The sequence below is a fragment of the Pantherophis guttatus genome, chromosome 8 (assembly GCF_059756535.1).
Source record: "Pantherophis guttatus breed Tessera chromosome 8, ASM5975653v1, whole genome shotgun sequence".
In the NCBI taxonomy this organism is placed as follows: domain Eukaryota; kingdom Metazoa; phylum Chordata; class Lepidosauria; order Squamata; family Colubridae; genus Pantherophis; species Pantherophis guttatus.
This window is the reverse complement of record NC_142070.1, coordinates 27278814-27301112: the sequence shown is the minus strand read 5'-3', so window position 1 is coordinate 27301112 and position 22299 is coordinate 27278814. Positions and strand designations below refer to the sequence as shown.

The window sequence follows — 22299 nt, the reverse complement described above, 5'->3', positions numbered from 1 at the left end:
TGTGTGTGTGTGTGTGTATATATGTATATCTACATGTACAGTATGTATGTTGAATCCATGTTTTAATTATTGCTGGAAAAGGGATAGGCCCTCCCTGATTCAGTGGAAAAGCAGAAGCAAAATCAGTAAAAAGTTGCTTCTAATTCTTCATCTGGTTGGAATGGAATCTAATATTTTCTGCAAGCGAATTATTCACTTTGGTATCACTTTGCTACCTGTAACAGTTTCTGAACTATGATTAGGAAATTGGGCCTTTAGGGGGCAGAAGTTCTTTCAGAAAGCCCAGTAGAATTGCAAAAGCTGTAACTCCACATAACACTGTACATACTGCTGATTCCATGAACTTGCATACCGTATGTCTAAAAAAGGCCAGATAGGATACTTTTCCATATATTGGGAAAGCACTTAACTATTGCATGTATTAACCTTTTAAGATAGTTATCATTTGGAAAAGGGTGTTGATGCATTAGATACAGCATTGTCCTGAATGTCCAGAATCTACGGTACTTCTCAAATTGAGTTTTATAATTATAAATCTCTTGTAGTTTTAAATGAGAAAGGTTAATGGATACAATAAGAATCTAGCCTATGAACAAGATGAAAATAGAAGTCTGCAGTAGTAGAAAACATTTTTCCATTGTGAAATGAGGGTCATAAAACATGAAATTATGTTGTGAAAATTCCGATTTGAATTTTGGAAGAAAAGGGATTGCATATAAAAAAGAGGAACCAACCTGAAGGAAAAAAAATGAAACAAAAATCTTTCCACTAAATGGTACCTTCTAATAGCTAAAGATTTTTTTATAGTAATATTTAAGTTTATGTTCTCATGCATTGATATGTATGTACACAAACAAATACACATATATGCACACACACATAATATTTTGAGTTACTAGGTAGTACAGTCTAAGAGGAACAATGTAAGAGGGACTTTATGAGGGTATCAACAACTTGAAATAGGAAACTTTCATTTGATGCCATGAAAATTATTTTAGCTGTAATGGAAGCAAAAGATTAAAATGTTGGAACAGTTGAATTGACTCAAAATTTTTGCTGTGCTATCATTTTATGCCCTGTTTGTCTAGGACTCTAGGTTATTAGACAAACCGTTCATCTTTCATCACCAGTTAGCCAATATTATGGAGGCACCAGTTGTTTAACTGCCTGGAATGTAACACTATAAAGTCACTACGAGCTTTTCACTTGTGTTTTTTCCCCTGATGTTTTGTAGGTATGTAGAAGTATTGCCAGAACTATTATGGGATGTGTCTTAATTGCATAATGCATTATAACTGCATACATATGTCTAATTCATAAAACTGGATTTTAAAATCCTGTTCAGTCAGTAAAACATAGTGTTGTCTAGGTTTGCTGTCTGATTATTGTAATTGCAAATTACTTTTAAGTATGGCCATCCCACGGATTTCACACACACAAATCTGCTTTCCCAGTTTGTAGTTATAAGCATGTAACAGACACGGACTAGCAACAATTGTAGAAGAAGTAGGTAGTTATGGAGTATAAACATTTTTATTTATTTGATTTATGAACACTTCACTTCAAGACCTTTTTCCACACTTGGTTTGATGTGTTGCAACATTTCTGTAATACCGCTGGTTTATACATGCTTACTAAAATCTTGTAATCAAAACTATTGAAAGCTTTGGGGTAGGTAGTTACTGTACATTGTAACATTTTAGCTTGACATTGTTAAACTGTTAAATTTAAATCGTTAACAGTGAAATTGAAATTTGACATTGGCTGGGGATGATAGGTGATAGAACAATCTCCAGCTCATCCTTCAGAATAGGGAACACTGAAACATTCCAGTAGAATGTCCTGAAAAACTATTTTTTGTTTCAAACTCAGCTCAAATTACGGTTTTTAAGGTTTCAAACAAAGACTGCAAAGTACTCAAGACGTCCAGGGCTGTGTTGAGAGTGGGTTAAAAAAATGTTTAGCTGAAGAATTGAAAAGATTTTCTATGGGGTTTAATCTTAGACTTGAAAATGGAGATTGGAGACAATAGAAATGTTCCTCATGTGAGGAAGTTGGCAGGGTGTCTGGATTGAACCAGATTGGCCTGACATGAAGATTTCCCTTGAGTTATGCTAGCAGGGTGGAGGCTTGCAATCAAGCATTTTCAGGTACTTGCATTTCTCTGGCAAATTCTTTTTAGTCTGATTTATTAGAGGATGCACATACTCTTCCTTGGCTTAATCAACTGTGAGAAATATAACAATAACAATTACTGCCTCTTGTTCTTCAGGGTTACATAAGCTTCCTTTTTTTCAATATATCTTATTTTCAATAAGACAAAAAAGAATTTTTTGTGACCCAAGAGGCTTAGGTAATTCCAAAATATGCATGAATGGAGGATCAGCATAAATTACATCTGACTAGGTGGCTCAGTGGCTAAGTCACTGAGCTTGTTGATCAGAAAGTTCTGCAGTTCGAATCCCTAGTACAGGTCTCCTGCGTGAGCAAGGGGTGAGCTAGATGACCTCCAGGGTCCCTTCCAACTCTGTTACTGTTAACATCTAATCCAGGGTCTGTCTCTAAATAGGGCAGATCTAATACTACACATGTAGGACAGCAGTATCATGTCTTTAATGGTTAATTTTTTTATATTAATGCTTGGAAATAACATTGATTAAAGCTCATATTTTGATGATTTGATTATTGATGAGAAAGCTGACCAGCCATGTATTACTGAAACCTGGCTGTGCCCAAGTGGAGCAGTCCCCTTTCTAAAATGTGCCCAGCTGGATTTCAAATGTGAGATTAGCCAAGACTACACAATAGGGGTCCCTGTGGATTGTATTCCATTAGTCATAGGCGGTGCTCATCTCCATTTCCAAGCCATTAAACCAGCTCTGTCTAAAGATGTTTCTGCAGTCATATGGCATCATGCCGCAGTGCAAAGTATGCGGCAAAACATGGAGCCCTGCTGCCTTCTCACTGAAGTGGTACCTATTTATCTATTTGCATTCATGTGCTCTTGAACTGCTAGGTTGGCAGGAGCTGAGGCAAATGACAGGAGCTCACTCCATCATGCAGGGATAGGGCTCAAACTGCCAGAGTATAAACCAGGGGTGCTTAAATCTGGCCCGCGGGGCTGGCCTGGAAATAGCAAAGGACCAGCCCATGGTGTTTCTGCCAGCCAAAACAGGGAACAGGGAGGCTGCCCTACACCCCATTTTCAGCCTGGATGGCCTCCTGGAGCACTCCGCCAGCCAAAATGGGGCACGGGGGGCTGCACGTGGCCCCCAGTGCCCCGTTTTGGCCAGCAGAGTGCTGCAGGAGCCTGTCCAGGCCGAAAACAGGGCATGGGGGGCACATGCGCCCCCCACACCCTGTTTTGGCCAGCAGGGTCCATCCTATTTCCACCACCAGCACCACCCAGACAGCCCATGGAGAACTGCAATGCTGATCCAGCCCTTAAAGAAATCCTGTTCAACACCTCTTCTTCAGCATCTTTTAAGCCACTGAAATCGTTAGATGCAAGATCCTATTTGTTAAGTTGGGCTCTAGGGATTGGTAGGATTGTTGCTATTGTATGTATGCTCCTGCTGCATAGTTCTCCCTGCCTGAGCTCTTTGACACTCTGGCTGGGTTGGCAGTGGGATTTCCTAGACTTATGTCTTGTCTTGTTACTTGAGGGGCCATCTCTCCCCAATTATTTCTACCCATTCAATCCAATCAGGCATGCTTGGGGTCCCATTGACCAAATAATGTCAGTTGGCAGGGCCTATATGTGCCTTTTCTGCTGTAGCACCCACCCTATGGGACATCTTCCTTCTGAAGATGGCCCTGACCATGGAGATTTTTTGTAAGGCCCCAAAGACCTGGTTCTGGAACCTAATTCTTGGTTAAGCGATCTTGATCTTGATCAACTGCTTTGTATTTTAACTTTTGAAACATATATAATTGTTTGTATTTTATTTTAACTTTGCTATCTGCCCAGAGTCAGTTGTTAAGATGAGCAGCCATATGAATAAATAAATACATTGGATAAATAAATACATAATGTATTTTTAGGAAATTGGGCCTTTGAAGGGAGTTTCGATGGTAATGTGTCGGTGCCCATTGATGATATTGCAGTGCACTTTTCAGACTCGAGAAAAGAGGTTGTAGTTTGGAAAACATTTAGTATTTAGTACATCTGCAAAATATTAAAAGTTGAATACATTTCTTCTACATCACAAAAGCAAACAGACAGTTCCAAAAAGAAACTATCATGAGGATGAAGGATTATGTACCTAACCAATTTAAAGATAATTAGGATAGTAAAGTAAATCTATTCATTTTACAAATATTTTTTTAACCTATCATCCTTTTTGTCCTTTCAGTAAATCTGGTTAATAAGACACAGGAGAATCTAGTTTATTATTCAATATTACAACATACACAAGGACAGTTTTTCCCTGAATGCCATCACTCTGCTAGACAACTAATTCCCACAACACTGTCAAACTTTTTACTAAGACTGTATTACTACTATTCTTCTCATCCTTCCTATTATCTATCTCCTCCCACTTACGACTATAACCTTGTTGCTTGTATCTTTACGATTTATATTGTTTTATTTAATTTCCTACTATGATTTGATAGCTTATTTAGTATCCTATGACTATCACCAAGTGTGGTATCTTATGATTCTTGATGAATGTATTTTTTATGTACACTGAGAGCTTATGCACCAAAGACAAATTCCCTGTGTGACCAATCACACTTGGCCAATAAAGAATTCTATTCTATTCTATTCTATTCTATTCTATTCTATTCTATTCTATTCTATTCTATTCATTAGGTAAAAAGCTACACCATCAAAAAAATAACCTACGTAATGACTTAAGACAATATATCATCCCTATCCAATGACTAGCTAAGAGCCTAACTAGCAAGCTTCATGACAGAGTGAGGTTTTATATCTAGATTTCCTTAGTGTTACTCAAATATTCAAATTACAGGTAGTCATCGACTTAAAACCACAACTGAGCCCAACATTTCTGTGATTAAATGAAACATTTGTTAAGTGAGTTTTGCCCCTTTTTACGACTTTTCTTGCCACAGTTGTTAAGTGAATCACTGAAATTGTTAAGTTAGTAACACAATTGTTAAGTGAATCTGGCTTCCCCATTGACTTCGCTTGTCAGAAGGTCACAGAGGATGATCACATGACTCTGGGACACTGCAACCGTCATAAATACGAGTCAGTTCCCAAACATCTGAATTTTGATGATGTGACCATTGGGATGCTGCAATGGTCATAAGTGTGAAAAACAGCCATAAGTCACTTTTTTCAATCCTGCTGTAAGTTTGAACAGTCACTAAATGAACTGTTGTAAGTCGAAGACTACCTGTGCATATTATAGTGGCTCTCACTATTATAGACGCCACTTTGTGTATAGATTATAGATCTGTTTTGTTCCCATTATACATATATTTGTCTTTATTTTCTTTGGCTGAATTAAAACTTTATCGAAAGATAATAGCGATGTGTTGAAGTAATTGGTACAGTTTCATTATTTACAAATTATCCTTACATATCTCTATCCAACTGATAAACTTGTGTCAATATTTTTCTTAATTGATTGATGGCTGTTAACAATCAAATGCAATAATAAAATACAGCAATGTCCTTATCAGAAAACAAAATAGGCAAACAGATGCAACTGATGAAAACAGACACCTGATTAGTGTATCTGTTAGATAAAATAATCAAACAATCTTTTTGACGGGTTGATGAACAACCCTATCTCTTAGAGCAACGAGCAAACAAAACAATGGGCGTACCTGTGTGTGGTGATAAGATATAACATCGATGACTACAAATGAGCAAGATTGCACACATAGCCCTCCAAATTAGCTACGATTTATGTCATTCATAGTTCATTCAGTGCAACCCACTCACAGGAAGAGCCTGTGGCAGGATTCTGCTCATCTGTCACTAAGCCAAATTATGCTTAGCAGGTCATGTGAGTATAGTCAGTTAAGTGCAGCTATACAGGTAAGGTTATATTTATCATGCACAGCCTCTTCATTTAATTTGGCTGTCGGTATTAATGGTAATTGATATTTGCTTCTGTTGGTGAAACTGGGTTTTGTTTTGTTTTGTTTTTAATTTGATTGTTTCACTGTAGAGAAAATTTGTAAAAACAAAACATTATTCCTTCGATGTCAGCTTTCAATAGTCTGTACATATATTTTCATTTTCGATTTGATTTTTCTCCACAGGTGAAGGTGCTGCACAATCAGCTTGTTCTGTTCCACAATGCCATTGCAGCCTATTTTTCAGGAAATCAAAAACAGCTTGAACAGACCCTTAAACTATTCCATATCAAATTGAAATTACCTGGAGTGGATGCTCCCTCTTGGCTCGAAGATCAGTAATCACCACGCACAGAGATCCATTGTTCAGCCCGGGATCTTCTATATCCTGGAAGAATCAAGAAGCTTTTCTATAAGAAGGACTGTTTGTAGTGATACTTGCACAAGCAGCTTTAATTCCTCCCCCTCTCCAATAATGAATACTATAATAATTTGGCAGGGTGGGTGGATGCAACCAAATTAACGTCATTTCAGAATCAAAATGTTTTGTATTTAAAGGTGAATGGTTTTCTGTAGTAGGGAAGTATAGATTTGCACTGACATAAATATTTGTGATCTTTGGTAACTGTGGCAAGTAGGTGAGAAATTTTTCCAAAGGAGATGCTCATGATTTATACCTGATATATCTGATATTTTATATAAATGTATTAAACCTCTACAGATTCTTTTTCATGTAACTGTATTCAAAAAGTATTTTTTTTAAAAAAAACATTAAGGCCTTTAAACTGCTTCATTCACAAAATCAGTGACTCACTGACAATGTGGAATTGCAAAAAATACCATTTTTTACATCTAGATCTTTCTATTATACGGTTAGAAAACTCTAGAGGTCAAGTTTCCATTTTGAGCTGAATCCATTTTTTATCATTATAAAGGAACCACTTAAGAAAGGAGTCTTAGTTGTACTACTTCAATGTTTAACTTTCCTTGAAATCATACCTTACTTGTCTTAAATTCAAAAGTGCCTTTTGAAACACTCTTTCTACTCTTCTATACAAAATATAACATCTTTACAAAACCCCTTCTAGATTTATGATGTTTTTTAAAGAGACTAAGGCCAGTCTAGCTTGTGTTCTTCTGTTTGACTCGCAGACCATGTCACCTGACAGGGACAGAGTCTGTTTTCGAATTAGTAGCTGTTACAAGTTAGTTACTTTATCATAGCCGTTCAAAATTTATTGTTTTGGAGCATCATTGTTTGCACACTTTCTACTGCTTTTTCTGTTTATATAAATGAAGTACTTAAAATAACTTATCTCAGCTAAATGAATTGTATAATTATGTATTATATGTTGAAACAAATTAAGTTGCTTCTTTAAATGGTTTTGTTTCAATCTTAAAAGTAAAATGTTTATCAAGTATACCTTAAATCATTCCTCATTGCATTCTTGTCCATTATGTTTTTGTTGCCAGGTTCTTTCTTGAAGTAAAGTTGGTTGCTATTTCCCAGAGTGTGGTTCTTTATTAGCACTTATTCACACCAACAGAAATTAGCACAATACATATATACCTAGAAGTAACATCCATTTAGGGCAGGGCTGTCAGTCTTGTGGCCCACAGCCCAGATGCGTCACACGCTGCTCACGCCCATGCCTGGTTTAGCGAAGGGAGGGGAAAGTCACGATACGTCACATGACGATGCCATGATGATGCGAGTTTGACACCCCTGATCTAGGGTCTTGCCTAAAACAAATGAAAATATTTTGTAGTTTGTTTCTTGTAACTAGAGATTAAATGCTTTAATTTTTATTAACACCGAACAAGGTGTCTTGTATTGTTTCTGTGATCCTATTAACTATAATAAAAAAGCAAATCTCACCTCACTTATTCTCCAAGTATAAAGCATATTTGAACATTTCTATCAATGATTTCATCTCTACTCTAATGCAAACTTCCTGATTCTAACAGAGGTATTTAGTTGACCACACTTTTTAGCTAATGGAAAACGTGTGACTATATCAAAGAGAGAGAGTTGATGAGATCCAGCTTGGGGAAAAACACAAAATAGGTCATTCAGAAGTAATTAAGGCCTTTGCTTTTAATTCTTTTTTTTTCTAGGAAAAAAGCTAGTGAAAGCTTGTAACTTCATTATAGTAGCTACTTATCTTAGAAAGCTAGAATCAGAAAGGTTTATAAGGATTTTTATATATTTTGTTAGTAGCATTTGATTATATTATCTCACTTTTTAAAAAAATAATTTTGTCCTAAAGAGTTGCACAAATGGCTTAATTAGTAATGTAACATAAATAACCTCATAATTCATTGTTGCAAATGATCATCATCCTAAAAGAAGGCAAACCATTTCTATATTTTCATGAAAATAATTATGTGGATCTTTCTAAGTAAACATCAGGAGCCAAGCTAATTCAAAGAAAGCTATATTTTTATGAAATTCTGTGCTAGTTTTGTATCTTTATCTAGACTCAGTTGTACCAAATTAATGTAGTTTTTTTAATTCCTGAAAAATTTGTAAGGATCTGATTGGTCCAAATTGTTAAGGAAACCTTTGGAAATAGGTTTTTAAGTCATCAGACATGCTGTATGCATTGTTACATTTGAATATTATAATATTTCAAATATCGGTAATCATATTGCATAGTCTTGAATTTTTGATTTATATTCAAAGCAATTTAGGTCCTAACTTTCAATTCTTGTATCACAAAAAATAAAATGTTTGAGCCAAAATAATTATTTAGTAACTCCAAGCATTAAAATATATACTTCAATGGTATTGCTTATATGAAACATAACGGATATGTAGGAAATAAGCATTTTCACAAGATATTTTGGAATAAGTTATTAACTTATTGCTGCTATTATGTAGATAAGCAGAGGCTGAACCTCTGACAGTATACTTTCAAAAACAACTGACAACTTTAAGGATTGGCTGAATTAAATTCCACATTATACACAAAATGAATTAAAACCTTCAGTTGCCTGTACACCATCCATGGCAGTAATGTTTCTGTTTTGTTACAATTGATGTTAATGGTAATTTGTTATTAGTTCAAAGAAAATAAGCCTTTATGTATATTGGAAGATTTTTAGAGCTGGTTGTTTGGATGCCAAGATATTTCAAATGGACAGAAAGATAATGAGACTAGCTAAACATGTATCTTCCACATTCTTAAATACAATAAAACCTCCAAGCAATAAATGTTAAAAAGTTACTATGAATTTCTGTCTTGGTTTCTTTTTCTGAATTACACCTATAGCAATGTGAATATTTATACTGATAGTAAATATTTTTATTTGCTTCTGATAATAGATTTGTGGTATTAAAAGAGAAACTGATTTCTTAATTACTTAAATTCAGATTTTTAAAAAAAATTATGTCTGTTTCATGTGTCTCTGAATGCAGTCTTTGGTATTTCAACACTTAGCTGAAATACAGTGAGATTTATAGGATTTAACTCATACCGTAGTGGTTCATGTAACAGTAATAATTTTCTTTATAAAGAATTATAAGAAGTCACTGAAGACAAATTATTTCATCCTCCGTACATCTGACATAGTAAAAATGTATTGCCTCATTATAACTAAAATAGAATCCCAGTGTCATCTGGTTTGTGTAATCCCACATGGTTTACCCATGGCCATCACTATTTTGTCTGGAGATTGTATTATAGCAATAATTTTTGCCTGCATTTTACCAGCAAAACAAATATAATTGTTATTTTAATTAGCCTCAGTGGAACTCACTGTAATATCAAAACCTTGAACCCAGAATAAACAATACGATGCCTGGTAACTTTGGTGTGAACCCTGACTGCCTCCTTTGGAGCTTCTTACCCACTTGACTTTTTACGAAGACTCTTTTTGATTAAAAATTGGGAATATTGCAAAACAAAACAGAAGCCTATACCATAATATTTATGTCCATAAGTTCCTTTGAGCCACGAAACAATATAGGTGAGATAGCATTTAACGACAGTTTAATCAAGTTACAGGCAAAAATTATAAATTAAAGGAAAAATAGAAGTGAATCAGCACAGTAACAAACAGCTGAACTGGATAAATTAATGGAGAACAGGTTTATCAAATGCTTTTGATCTTTAAAATTCACTGTTTGCTTTAAATTTGAACAGAGTGGCTCCATCCTGTACTTAGTTGCAGGGGGTCAAGGGTGGGAGGAGGGTATATCTCTGACTCTTCTTGCAAATAGCCTGACAGTATTTGGTTGGCCTTGATGAGAAATCAAGTGTTAAATTATGATGGGCCTTGACCTTGATCCAGCAAGAGGATTCTTATCTTCCTATCCAGGGGGAAAAAATTAAAAAATTAATCTCTATATCCTCATGTTCGATTGTACAAATTTCCCAGTAATAATTCTGAGTTTTAAGTCATTATGTTTATACTGGCAGTACACCAGAGGTAGGTTTCAGCAGGTTCTGTCGAGTTCTGGATTCTGCGGAAATTTCTGTGGAAATTTTGAGTAGTTCGGAGAACCGGTTCATTTTATGTATTCAATTCATGCTTATACTTATATATATTATCTAATATGTACTCGACTAAATAAATAAATAAAAATAAATAATAAATAAAATAAATAAATAAAATAAAATAAAAATTCTGACTGGCCTCGCCCCCATCTATTCTCTGCCTCCCAAGTCCCAGCTGATTGGGAGGAAATGGGGATTTTGCAGCAACCTTCCCCTGGATTGGGGAGGGAATGGATATTTTACAGTATCCTTCCCCTGCCACGGCCACCAAGCCATGCCACGCCTACCAAGCCACACCCACAGAACCGATAATAAAATTTTTTGAAATCCACCACTGCAGTACACCAATATTGATATAAATATTATAGTCCCTTTAAATAAAATCTAGAAGGAAGGTTACTAATGGTCTTCAGAGACGTTTTATAGCATCTTTGAGGATATGGTTTGTTTCAGTGCTCTGAATGAAATACACATGTAGACTTTTAGATCAGAAGTAAAAAAAAAAAATATTAAGAAATCTGAAGATAAAATTTTCAGAAGCCACTTCGTAACAGCCAGAGCACAGAACAACCAAACTTCAGGATTCCAAAGTTCATCTTGAACTATCTTCTGCTCTGAAACAGCACAAGGAGTCCCTACATATCTAACAAAATGTTGATCTTTCTCATTTTGTTTTCAATAGATGCTGTGAAGTGGGTTTCAGCTTTCCCGGTAGCCTTCTCTGACCTCCCAGATACTCTTGAGATTTGTCAACAACAGTTAAGCATTTGTGACTTATAGAGCTCAGCTCATTTAGTCTTTTTAACACTCTCCTAACGTTATTAAACAGGTACACATCCCACATGTAAGCCCTGCGCATGAACTCAAAATAAACATTCTCCAAATTAAATTTTTGATTTAATGTGTTCTTTTTATTAAGAAAAGCAAAGGGGGGGGGAATGTCAGGTCCTGGTGACCATGTGGACAAAGTTTTCTTGAGTTTATAGGTGGTTTGTCTTCTTTCAGTAAATTTTTCAACTTCACACACTAAGCCCCAAAGATCTCTGGGGAAAAAGATACCCGCAGGAGGAGTCAAAAATCAGGACGGCAGGGTGCAACCACATGATTGAAGTTCCATTCCCTTTTCTTAAATGTGTTGTATGCGCATAAAAGGAGGCTTATACCAATATAAGATACTGGGGTGCAACTTTATTGTATTTTAGTGGAATAGAAATTACTGTAAAAAGATAATATATGATTTCTGCCACTATTGCTATGATACAGGAGTGCTTCAGGCTTCACTTAACTATTGCATTGCTCTTGGGAACATAAGAATTCTGAATTCTTATGAAGCTGCATGTACAAAAGATTTTGTCATTTGCAATGAGGGCAGATATAAGCTCTTCTTGCCAGTGGACTATAAGTGAGCTAATGTTTTGTCCACCATATACCATTATCAGGTTCTTATTCAATACTTATCTATTATACTTTTAAATGAAACATTTGTAGGAACATAAAAGAATGATGCATGATCTGGTTTGAATCACAGGACTAATTAGAGCAATTAGAATTAAATTTAGGGAGAAATGGTAACTATTTATTACATTTATAGGCGGCCCATCTCACTATCCAGCAATTCTATACCTGAAATCCAACATTTGAAAATCTAAATGTTAAATAGTTAATTAAATAGTACTTGGATGAGAGGGTTTAAAACAGGTGGATTCCATTTACCTTTACTACTGGTTCACGAGATTGCGTGTGCGCACAAGCGAAGCAAGCACACACATGCGCTCTTCTGTGGATGCGCAGATCACCCATGATGATGTTGTGCCTGTTTTACTACCAGTTCTATAGAACTGGACAGAACCGGGAGTAACCTACCACTGGTCTAAAAGCTGTAAGCTAGACTGGGGATTTGAAAATAAAACCCCAGAAGAAGGCAATGGTTATCCATGTCTGTATTGTCACTAAGAAAATAGCATGGACATGTCTGTGAAGCTCAATTCAAAGGATACTTTACCTTAACAAATGCAAAAATGAACTGCTATTAACTGTGATAACCTTTTTCTGCATCTATTATGAAATATATATTTCCTTTCTGACAACAAAAAAATATATCTGTACAAATGTAGTGTTGGCACATTGTTTTGAATTTTTACATTTTACAGAATAGAAATCCAATTTCATAGATTCATAAAGTTGGAATGGACTTTAGACATCATATTGTTTATCCCCCTGCTCCGTGCAAAATCTGCTAGGCACCTTGACAGATGATCACCCAAAATCTACTAGGGCATCTCTGACAGATGATCAGCCAGTCTCTGAAAACATCTTGTGAAAGAGAACTTGGCACTTTATATGGCAGCCTGTTCTGCTGGTTGACAGCTCATGCCCTCAGAAATTGTTGAAATCTATCCTGAGCCTACTTCCTTATAGCAATGGCTATAGCACTTAGACTCATATACCACTTCATAGTGCTTTACAGACCTCTCTAAGTGGTTTACAGAGTCAGAATATTGCCTCAACAATCCTCATTATACTGACCTCGGGAAAAATGGTAGGCTGAGTCAACCTTGAACTGGTCAGGATCGAACTTCTGACAGTAGGCAGAGTTAGCCTGCAATACTGCACTCTAACCACCACAGCTCAAGTCAACTGCTTGCCCTCTGAAATAACAAATGATAAATCCACTTCTTCTTCTATAATATGTATCAGTCTTTCAGGTACTAAAAAACACTACAGTTTCTAGCATTTCTTCTATAGTCTAACTATGACCTGATTCTTTAAACATTCTTCAAATAGCTTGATATCTAGACCTCATTATTCTGGTAACCCTTCTGAATTTGTTCAGTCTTTTTTTAATAACTGCAATAAACAGTATTGATAAATGGAAACCAACTAGGACAGAATAGGGTGGAACAGTTATTTTCTGTTACGTGGACTTGCAGCTTTTGTTAATGGACTACAAGATAGCATTTCTCTTTATACCAGCTAAATCATATTGCTGTTCCTTTTAGCGTGCTACTACCATTCCATTGTACTTTTCATTTTCCCTATCCAGATATTGAACTTTATGGGTTTTTTCCTGTTAAATTCGTTTCCTATTAATTTCAGCCCTACACTCAAGTCTATCTAGGACCTTTTGAATCTTCTCTTCCCCCTTTAAAATATTAGTCAAATAACTCTACCTTAATAACATCTGTATACTTGATCAATATTTCTTCCTCATCCAAGTCATTGATAAAAATGTTGAACTGCACAAAGGACTAAGACAGAGCCCCACTGCACCCAAGTCAATACGCTCTCCAATCTGAAATGAACATTAAATGCACTGCTTGGATTCATTCACTCAATGAATTGTGAGTTCATCTAACAGTAGTATCATGTAGACCAAATTTTGCCACTTTATTAAGAAGAATATTCCAAGAGATTTTATTTAAGACATTGGTATGGCCATATATATTATGTCTACAGCATTCCCTGATCTACTAGACTAGTAACTTCATCCAAGAATATAGGTTAATTAGTATGACTTATTTGCAAGAAACCTCTTGTGAGTTCTGCTAATTGTAGCATGCATAGCAAACACCAGCATGTTGTTTAATAATCTTAATAATATTTTCAATAACTTTGCTCCATGCAGATATGAAGCTGATAGTTCTGTTGTTTCCTGGGTCATTCTCCTTCAATTCTTGAAAATGAAGATATTTGGTCTTCTTTATTCTTCTGGAACTCTGCCAGCCCTACAGGAGATCCTAAAGATTTCTGAGAGTGATTCTACTAGCACTTTGTTATTGTAGCATATAATGTGTGGCTCTGGAGATTTGAATTTGCTTAAATTAGTCAAGTTCTTTCTTACCCTCTTCTTTTCTTTCCTAAATTATAGTTCTCTCTTCTTCCTAATGAATAACAATGAGAAAAGATACAAAAACAGCAGCTACAAATGTCCACCTTCTCACTACATTTGCTTTTGAACTGATGTGTACAGGACTCCCTTTCCCTAAAAGTTATACAAAACTTTTTCATAGTTTTCTGAATTTCTCACAAGACTCAGCTCATTCCAGGTTTTAGTTTTTCTGACACAAGTTCTACTTTTTCTGGAACCTGCCTTGCATTCTTTGGTTATGTGCTGCTTATTGCATTTCCTATGTATACATATTCCTTCCCCCCCCCCTTTTCATTATTTCATAGAGCTCTGCTTATATATTCTTTTCAGATTTCTCCCATCTGGCCAAAATGCAGTTCCAGCAACAATGCAGGACTGTGATAGAGGAGAAGTAGCAGAATGGCAAATATCCTTTTGAAGAGCCCCAAAGGCTGGGAACTAGATTTAGAATATGAAGATCAGTGTCCCAAATATGTTGCCTGAGGATCCTTGTGGTATTCTCAAAGCTTAAAGGGCAAAGGCTGTCCAACTAAAGTCTTAGGGAGTAAAACTTGCCAAAAACCTTTATCCCTTGATATCATGATGTCAAGAAAATAGAATTCCTTGTTCTTTCTTCAACTTTCTAAGAAATGTTGGAGAGGGGGGAGAAATTGATAGTTTTCTGTTTCTTGGCAGAGTTAGATCACAGGCAGAAGTCAAGATTTTATATTTGTGTTTTATTTAGAATATGTATTGTACTTAAAGATTCCAGGGTGATTCACAATAATCCAATAAATAAAAATGTACCATTAGTTGCTTTCTACAAACTGTATTTCTGCAAGTAAAACTAGTTTAAGCTAGCATGTTGTTCAAATCAAGAAAATTTGTTTAATTAATCAAAGTATGATTTTAAATATAGTTCATTGTTTTAAACAACCTGGGTATAGTAATAGATGCCGTACATGTTTGCATTGTGTCATGGGTTAGGTGCATCCTTTTAATTGAAATACTGAGCAGTGAAGAGAATGCTTGGAGTTGTAATCCAAACAAATCTGCCAGGGGATCATTTTTGGGAAGTTGACAATAGACAGCCAGTTGAATTGAACGGCCCTGGATTCTGAAAAGTTACTATTACAAGATGATTCAAAAATGGCAGATGTGAGATTAAATTATTCAAAATAAAATCCCTTTTGGCTATACTCAAATGTTATATTCAGTCCTAGTTTTTTTAATAAATCATAGTTAGCTAGCTTTCTAAACAAATTCAGAATATTTGCATTTTACATAACATAGAATAAAAACACATTAACAGTAGCCATTGTCTTAATGGTACTAAGGTAAAGGTTTCCCTCTCATATACATGCTAGTCGTTCCCGACTCTAGGGGGTGGTGCTCATCTCTGTTTCTAAGCCAAAAAGTCAGCACTATCTGATGACGATTCCATGGTCATGTGTCCGGCATGACTAAACACCAAAGGTGCATGGAATGCTGTTACCTTCCCACTAAGGTGGTCCCTATTTTTCTACTTGCATTTTTACGTGCTTTCGAACTGCTAGGTTGGCAGAAGCTGGGACAAGTAACGGGAGCTCACTCTGTTATGTGGCGCAAGGGATTCGAACCGCTGAACTTCCAACCTTTCTGATCAACAAGCTTAGCATCTTAACCACTGAGCCACTGCGTCCCCTTAATGGTACTAAACCTTCCTCCAAAGAATCATTTCAGTAGTATTTTCCTAACCAGAACTCCATTTTTCTTTTTTTTTAGTTGCCCAAAATTATAGTAAATTTATTTGTCAAAAATGGAAAAATGCTGCTGTTAGAAACTATTATAAAATATAATTAATTGTACTGATAGTGATTTATTGGAAATATTCAGATGTTGCTTATACACTAGATTCAGGAAATCATCTGCAAACAGGAAGATCATCAAATTGAGGCATGGTTTACAAGCTAGTCTTCTGACAAAGTATGTCAATAGTCAAGATTCAAAATGATATATAACATTTACTAGGTACTTTGCATGTTTCTGATCTTACAATTTCTCTTTTTTTTAAAAAAAATCTTTATTTACATTTTTCATTAAAAAAAGGAAGACAACACACCATATAAATAACATACAGAAGAACAGAACAAAAAACAAGCATACATACTCCATTTCTATTGCTTTAGTTGTCCGTGGGCAGTAAAGATTTAGCACACAAATAGCCCAGGGGTGGGTTCTACTTACCTTTACTACCGGTTCGCAATGGGGGTGTGCAATGGGGGTGCGCACGCACACGAGCATACACAGAAGCTTTATGATGACGTCGGGGTCAGTGGGCGGAGCCTCCCGCTGGTTTTACTATCGGTTCTATAGAACCAGTCTGAACCGTTTCCACACACTACATGCTTTCAAAATCTCTTTCCCAAAATTCTCTTTCAAAGCAGTTATTAAGTGAGACCAAATCTCACATGAAGACAATGAAAGGAGAAAAAAGAAAGGTCAAGATGAAATAAAGCACAAATTCTTAGTGAAAACATTGGCTGAAAATGGCAGGGAGAAAACATCAGCCAGGAACAGAACTTGTACAATAGTCTGTTTCAAATCAGTCTTCTATGTACACCTATAGACTGGTTGTAATGGAAAAGTCTTCCTCTGTAAGGAGTTGGCCTCTGGCTCAAGTTTGTCTAATGATCCCTTTGTACAAGAGTAGCCTGTATATTTCAAGTGCATTTATTTTATGGATGTTTAAGTATAATTGAGTAAAAAGTGTGGAATGTCAAGAATGTATCTTAATTAGAATTTAAATTGTTGCTCAACTGCCTTATTAGCAGGTATCAAAAGACACAATTAATCTTCACATTAGGCAATTTTAACCTGTTGAGTTTGTTTACTTTGGGCGAATTAAGTATTTTTCTTCTTCACATTCAAATCCTTACTTTTGAAATTTTTTTGCCTCTTTTTGCTTTCTTCTTGCAGAGTAATTGCCACTTTGCCCTAGTTATTCTTAAATGCTGGACAACTCAATGCCACAACTGGTTAAGGCATTTGGGAAGTTGAAAACCAATCCTGCTGGAGGCTAAAAAAAAATGTTTTTTCCTGATGGAAGTATTTCTTGCTCTGTTTTCAAGAGTTATCTTTTTGAAGAACCATTGAAGAAAATTCAGCAGCAGTAATAGATTCATCTCTGTCTTATATGCACAAATAAGAAGAGTGGATTCTGATCTTACAAAGAGGATGGAGGATTTCTTTAATTTGTACCCAAATTGAGTCCAACTAAGTGCAAAAATAGTTTATTATATCTGCGCCCTCAACATCAGAAACTTTAATCCAGTATTACTGCCCCTCATGTATATAGTCCCCGTTTGCTTGGGGTGGGTAACCATAGCCAATGTGACATGCTAATCATGGTTGGTTGCTTTAGCGTTAGTGATACCACCACAGAATATTAGGCTAGGTGAGATGGAAAACTTCTTAGATCGAGCGTTGATTCAGTTCAAATGACTCTCCAACAAAGTTTAACGTGCATGTACGCTTTGATCTGTTTTTTTACAGTAGGTTCCTATGTTGCAATATATTGCATTATTAAGCCATAATGTAATACATTTAGATTTGACTTTATGTTGAGTTTACTTTTTTGATTAGCCCTTGGGCCATATCAAAGTGTAATACGTGATTCTACCTATTATGAATGAACAACCCATTATTTTAATTGATCAGCAACTGGCTTTACGTATCCCATTGAAGCAGTATTTTCACAAAATGCTAACCTTTAATAGCTGTTATTTGTGTTATTAAGCTGGTTCTGCAGGTAAATGAATCAAACCTTTTAGGCTTAATATTAGGCTAAAGCCTGTGGCAAAAACAAACTTCATTATACCTTGGCATAAAATGAGAATCCTGCCTATTGTCTATTACACAGTATATTTGCATTGAACAGTGTCCCTCTAACCAGACAGCTGTGCTTCAATTTAGCATGTGGTGCAAATCCAGAATCTTTTAATATTAACTAAAGGGCGTCACAGAAGACTTGTTTTCCCACAGAGGCTTGATCTTTGTGGACTAGATTTTTTTTTTTTTTGTATCCCCACCCCCACCTCTTAGAGAAGGTTTAGATGAATGGCCACAAGAGGGATTTGAAGACATCCAGACTTTCTTAAAAGCTTCGAGGTTCCAAGCCTGCTCTTTGTCCCTGGCCCTTTTAAAGGTTGAATGATAAATTGTTCAAGGAATCCCTTCCTTGGTCTCACTTTATCCAACAGCATTTGCATATTATTCTCCCTTGATTATTATTAATTTTTTTGTACATAGAACTCAATGGTCCAGGAGCCCGGAGCCTGTGGGAGGGGGGGAAATATAAGATACTTAAGAAATTCCTAGGAACTTAGTCCTACTGCCTTGAATAAAAAAGTTTGATTCATCAGTTCCCTTAAAATATCAAAAAGGGGATTCCTCCTCCCTGTATCTGCCAGGATTCACTTTCCTTTTTTTTTTTTTTTTTTTTTGCACATCACAGGTCCAACAAAGGCAGGGTGTGCATAATGTGAAGGACTAAACCTTTCTGGTTTGGCTCTGGGACTATGTACAGGTAGTCCTCAACTTACGACCACAATGGGCCCCAAAATTTATGTTGCTAAGTAAGACATCAGTTGAGTTTTGCCCTGTTTTCCGACTTTTCTCGCCACACTTGTGAAGTGACTCCCTGCAGTTCTTAAATTAGTAACACAGTTGTTAAGTGAATCTGGTTTCCCCTTGACTTTGTCAGAAGGTCGCAAAGGGAGATCACATGACTGGGGGGATTCACGCAAAAGGGGATCACGTGACTGGGGGGGGACACTGCAACCGTCATAAATGTGAGTCAGTTGTCAAGCATCCAAACGCAAATCACGAGACCATGGGGATGCTGCAGCGGCCATTAGCATGAAACCTGGTCATAAGTCACTTTTTCCAGTGCCATCACTGATGCCGTTGTAACTTCGAACACTCACTAAATCCGCTGTTGTAAATTAAGGACTACCTGCAGTACAGTTTCCCAAGAGAGTGAGAGCAGGAGAGCAGGTGCAGTACAATTCTCTGCACGTCCACTCGACGGTAAACTCTTTGGGGTTTAATGGGATTACTCTTCAAGCGTCAGTTGCTGCTGCTGCTGCTGGTAGTGGTGGGAAAAGGCACTGCCCATGAGCCAGCCAGGGCTGATTCTGTACCTCCGAGCTCCGGGTTTCGTGGCCACAAGAGCGGGGACGAAGGTAGAGGCCGGGACGGCCCTCTAAAAACACCCCCAAAGCGCGAGCGAAGGCGACGAGCTCTTCGCCTCTCCGCCTTAATTGCTACTTGGCGAGCAGGCTGGTGCTGCTACCTGAAACAGCCCCGCCTAAAGCTGCGCTTGCGCAGCGTCTCCGCCTTGTCCGGCTTAATCCTGGCAGCGAAAGAGGCGGCGGCGGCGGCAGCGGCAGCGGTGGCGTCCGGAGGCTTGAGAAGTCCGCCTGCTCGGCGTCCGGACGCTGCGGGTTCGGCTCGCAGAGCCCCGGGTGGCAGGCAGGTAGGTCGATCCAAGTTCGCTCCTGGTTTTCCGGACTCGGATTTAGCGTTTCTCGACTCGGTTGTATATTGGAAGCGCAACTCCCCGATGTCTCTTATCTAGGCTACAGTTCCCACCAGGCGCAGCTGGAGCTGGCAGGGAGTCGCCGTCCTCCCAACCAGGTCGGAGGTCTGGGTCACACGGGCTGATGCGGGGAGGTCAGCGAAGGCTTTAGACGTCCCTTCCCTTCCTCGCGCCCTGCACTGGGGTCCCCGGCCCGCAGCTCCTTCGCGTTTGCTTGGAGGGAAGGGAGGCTGGTTCGGAGAGACCCGCCAGCCGGCTTCCTCGGCATCCGATTTTCCTCTTTCTCCCCTCGCTTTGCCTGACGCCCCTTCCAGTAACAGGAACATCGCGCCCCTCCTCGGTGCTCAATCTAGGCGTCGGGACTACCGTTCCCATCACCCGAACTAGCAGGTGTACTAATCGGGCACTTTGAAAGGATGCCCCATGGTGTCGGGAGAGCCTGGTCTCGGGGAAAGCTAAACCATTGGGAGACCGGGAGGTGGGGGGGGGGGAGAGGAATGGAAGTGGATTTCGGGAGGAAGAAGGCGGTTGTGTGTTTGTTTCTAATGAAAAGAGATAGGAGGATCGTTGGCTCCGGTTAGATTTCTCTCTCCCCCCCCCATTAATTTAAGGGGGGGGCATTAAATTAAGACAGATTCCCGTCAGTCCGGCATCCTATTGCATCTTTGCCTTTGTAATTATATTGAACCGGGAGTTATTCTCTGAAACTCGCCTTTTTCTTCACCTCTCCTTCAAATCTCTCTCTCCCTCCTTCTCTCTCTCTCTCTTTCTCTCTCTCTCTCTCTCTTTCTTTCTCTCTCTCTCCTTTTCTCTCCTTCTCCCTCCCTCCCTCTCTCCTTCTCTCTATCTCTCTCTTTCTCTCTCTCTCCCTCCCTCTCTCTCTCTCCTTTTCTCCTTCTCTCCCTCCCCCTCCCTCTCTCTCCTCTCTCTCTCCTTCTCTCCCTCTTTCTCTCCTTCTCTCTCCCTCCCTCCGTCTCTCCTTTTCTCTCTCTTTCTTTTTCTCTCTCTCTCCCTCTCTCTCTTTCTCTCTCCCCTTCTTTCTCCCTCCTTCTCTCTCTCTCCTCTCTCCCTCCCTCCCTCCCTCCCTCCCTCTCTCTCTCTCTCTCTCTCTCCTTCCCTCTCTCTCTCTCTCTCTATCACACACACACACACATTTTCAGGCACACATTCACGACCTAAAAGCCGGCATCGGGGCACAAGTCCACTTCTCTCTCTTCGTTTTCTTTTTCGATGTGGCGGCTTCAGAAAGACTTGAATTCCCACAGAAGTTATAGACCTGGAGCTTTGCCCAAGCGGTACATTATGGCTCGGACTAACTGGGCTGCCTCATTGTGAGGGAAGGGGCTGTGTCGGGCAAGGCTATGGCTTCTTTTCTCTCTCTCCCCCTCCCCCCCGGCCTCCCCGGGAGTAAGTAGAGAAGGGCCAAAATAAAGAGGAGGGCAGAATCGCCCTTCAGTCTCTCCTTTTCCCCTCACGTAATTCTAGGAGAAACGGGAGGCAAACGCGGAGCTCTGGATTGCTCGGCTGAAGCCGAAAGGCAGCCGTAGCTCCTCTCTTGCTCCTGGGAACTAAAAGCGGGGGTAGCGGGGCGGGAGAGGGGAGGTGAGCGCGAAAAAGCTTGAGGTGGGAGTCGTTGGGTATCCCCGGATAGTTGGTCCCGGCCGCCCCGTCAGCTCTTTCCTTTGGACTGCGGGTGAAAACGGGGAAACGCCGCCTCCGATTACAAAGACTGGAGTAGAAGGAGCGATAACCTCCCCGCCGTCACAGCAAAAACCCCACCCCCACCCCCAGGGAGGTGTCGCAAGGTGCCCCGCGGGAGCCCCGAGCACTTTCGGCAGAGACGGAGAGAAGGGAGGCCGAGTCTCTGGTGGCAGCAGCCGCCAGAAGCAAGCGAGGCGCAGCCATGGAAACAATGGGCTTTCTTGGTGCAGGAGCTGCTCTGAGGGGGCCGGCCCGTGAGAGGGAAAGCCTTGCCTCGTGCCCCGCAGGAAGAAGCAAGCCGGGCAGGTGGGAGACAGGAAAGGGGGGGGGCTCCATTTGGTTCCAACAGGAGTGGTTAGGAAATGTCTCTTGCTGGAGGGTATCGTCTCCATGGGGAGGGAGGGAGGATGAAGAGACCCCCTTATCGCCACATCCACCATCTCTGCTGCTGTTTCTGCCACTGCAATCGACAGGCGGGTGGCTTTGGCGTCAGCATCTGTCTCTCTCCTGGTTGGGGGGGGGAGGGAGACCATCTTCGCTGCAGCCCACAACGCCTCGCCCTTACGGTATCAAGAGGGAAGACTGCCTCTCTGATCTCACGTCGACTCTGG

General features: G+C 38.9%; 2 protein-coding genes across 11 annotated transcripts in view; both read left to right on the top strand.

Annotated features, from left to right (window-relative positions):
- ARFIP1 (ARF interacting protein 1) overlaps positions 1–7562 on the top strand; it is a 43528-nt gene extending 35966 nt beyond the window's left edge. For all 9 annotated transcript variants that reach the window (XM_087874490.1, XM_034401367.3, XM_087874489.1 and 6 more), the window contains one exon: positions 6244–7562. In XM_087874490.1, the coding sequence (XP_087730616.1) occupies positions 6244–6399 (156 nt within the window). In that variant the 3' untranslated portion in view covers positions 6400–7562. The remainder of the gene's footprint in view (positions 1–6243) is intronic.
- An 11983-nt stretch (positions 7563–19545) lies between these two features.
- FHDC1 (FH2 domain containing 1) overlaps positions 19546–22299 on the top strand; it is a 54192-nt gene continuing 51438 nt past the window's right edge. Inside the window, exon 1 of one of the 2 annotated variants that reach the window (XM_034401442.3) lies at positions 19546–19924. The gene's annotated coding sequence lies outside the window, so the exon portion shown is untranslated. Of the gene's footprint in view, positions 19925–21441; positions 21995–22299 lie in introns of those variants that run through there. The other variant, XM_034401443.2, reaches the window with a different exon arrangement.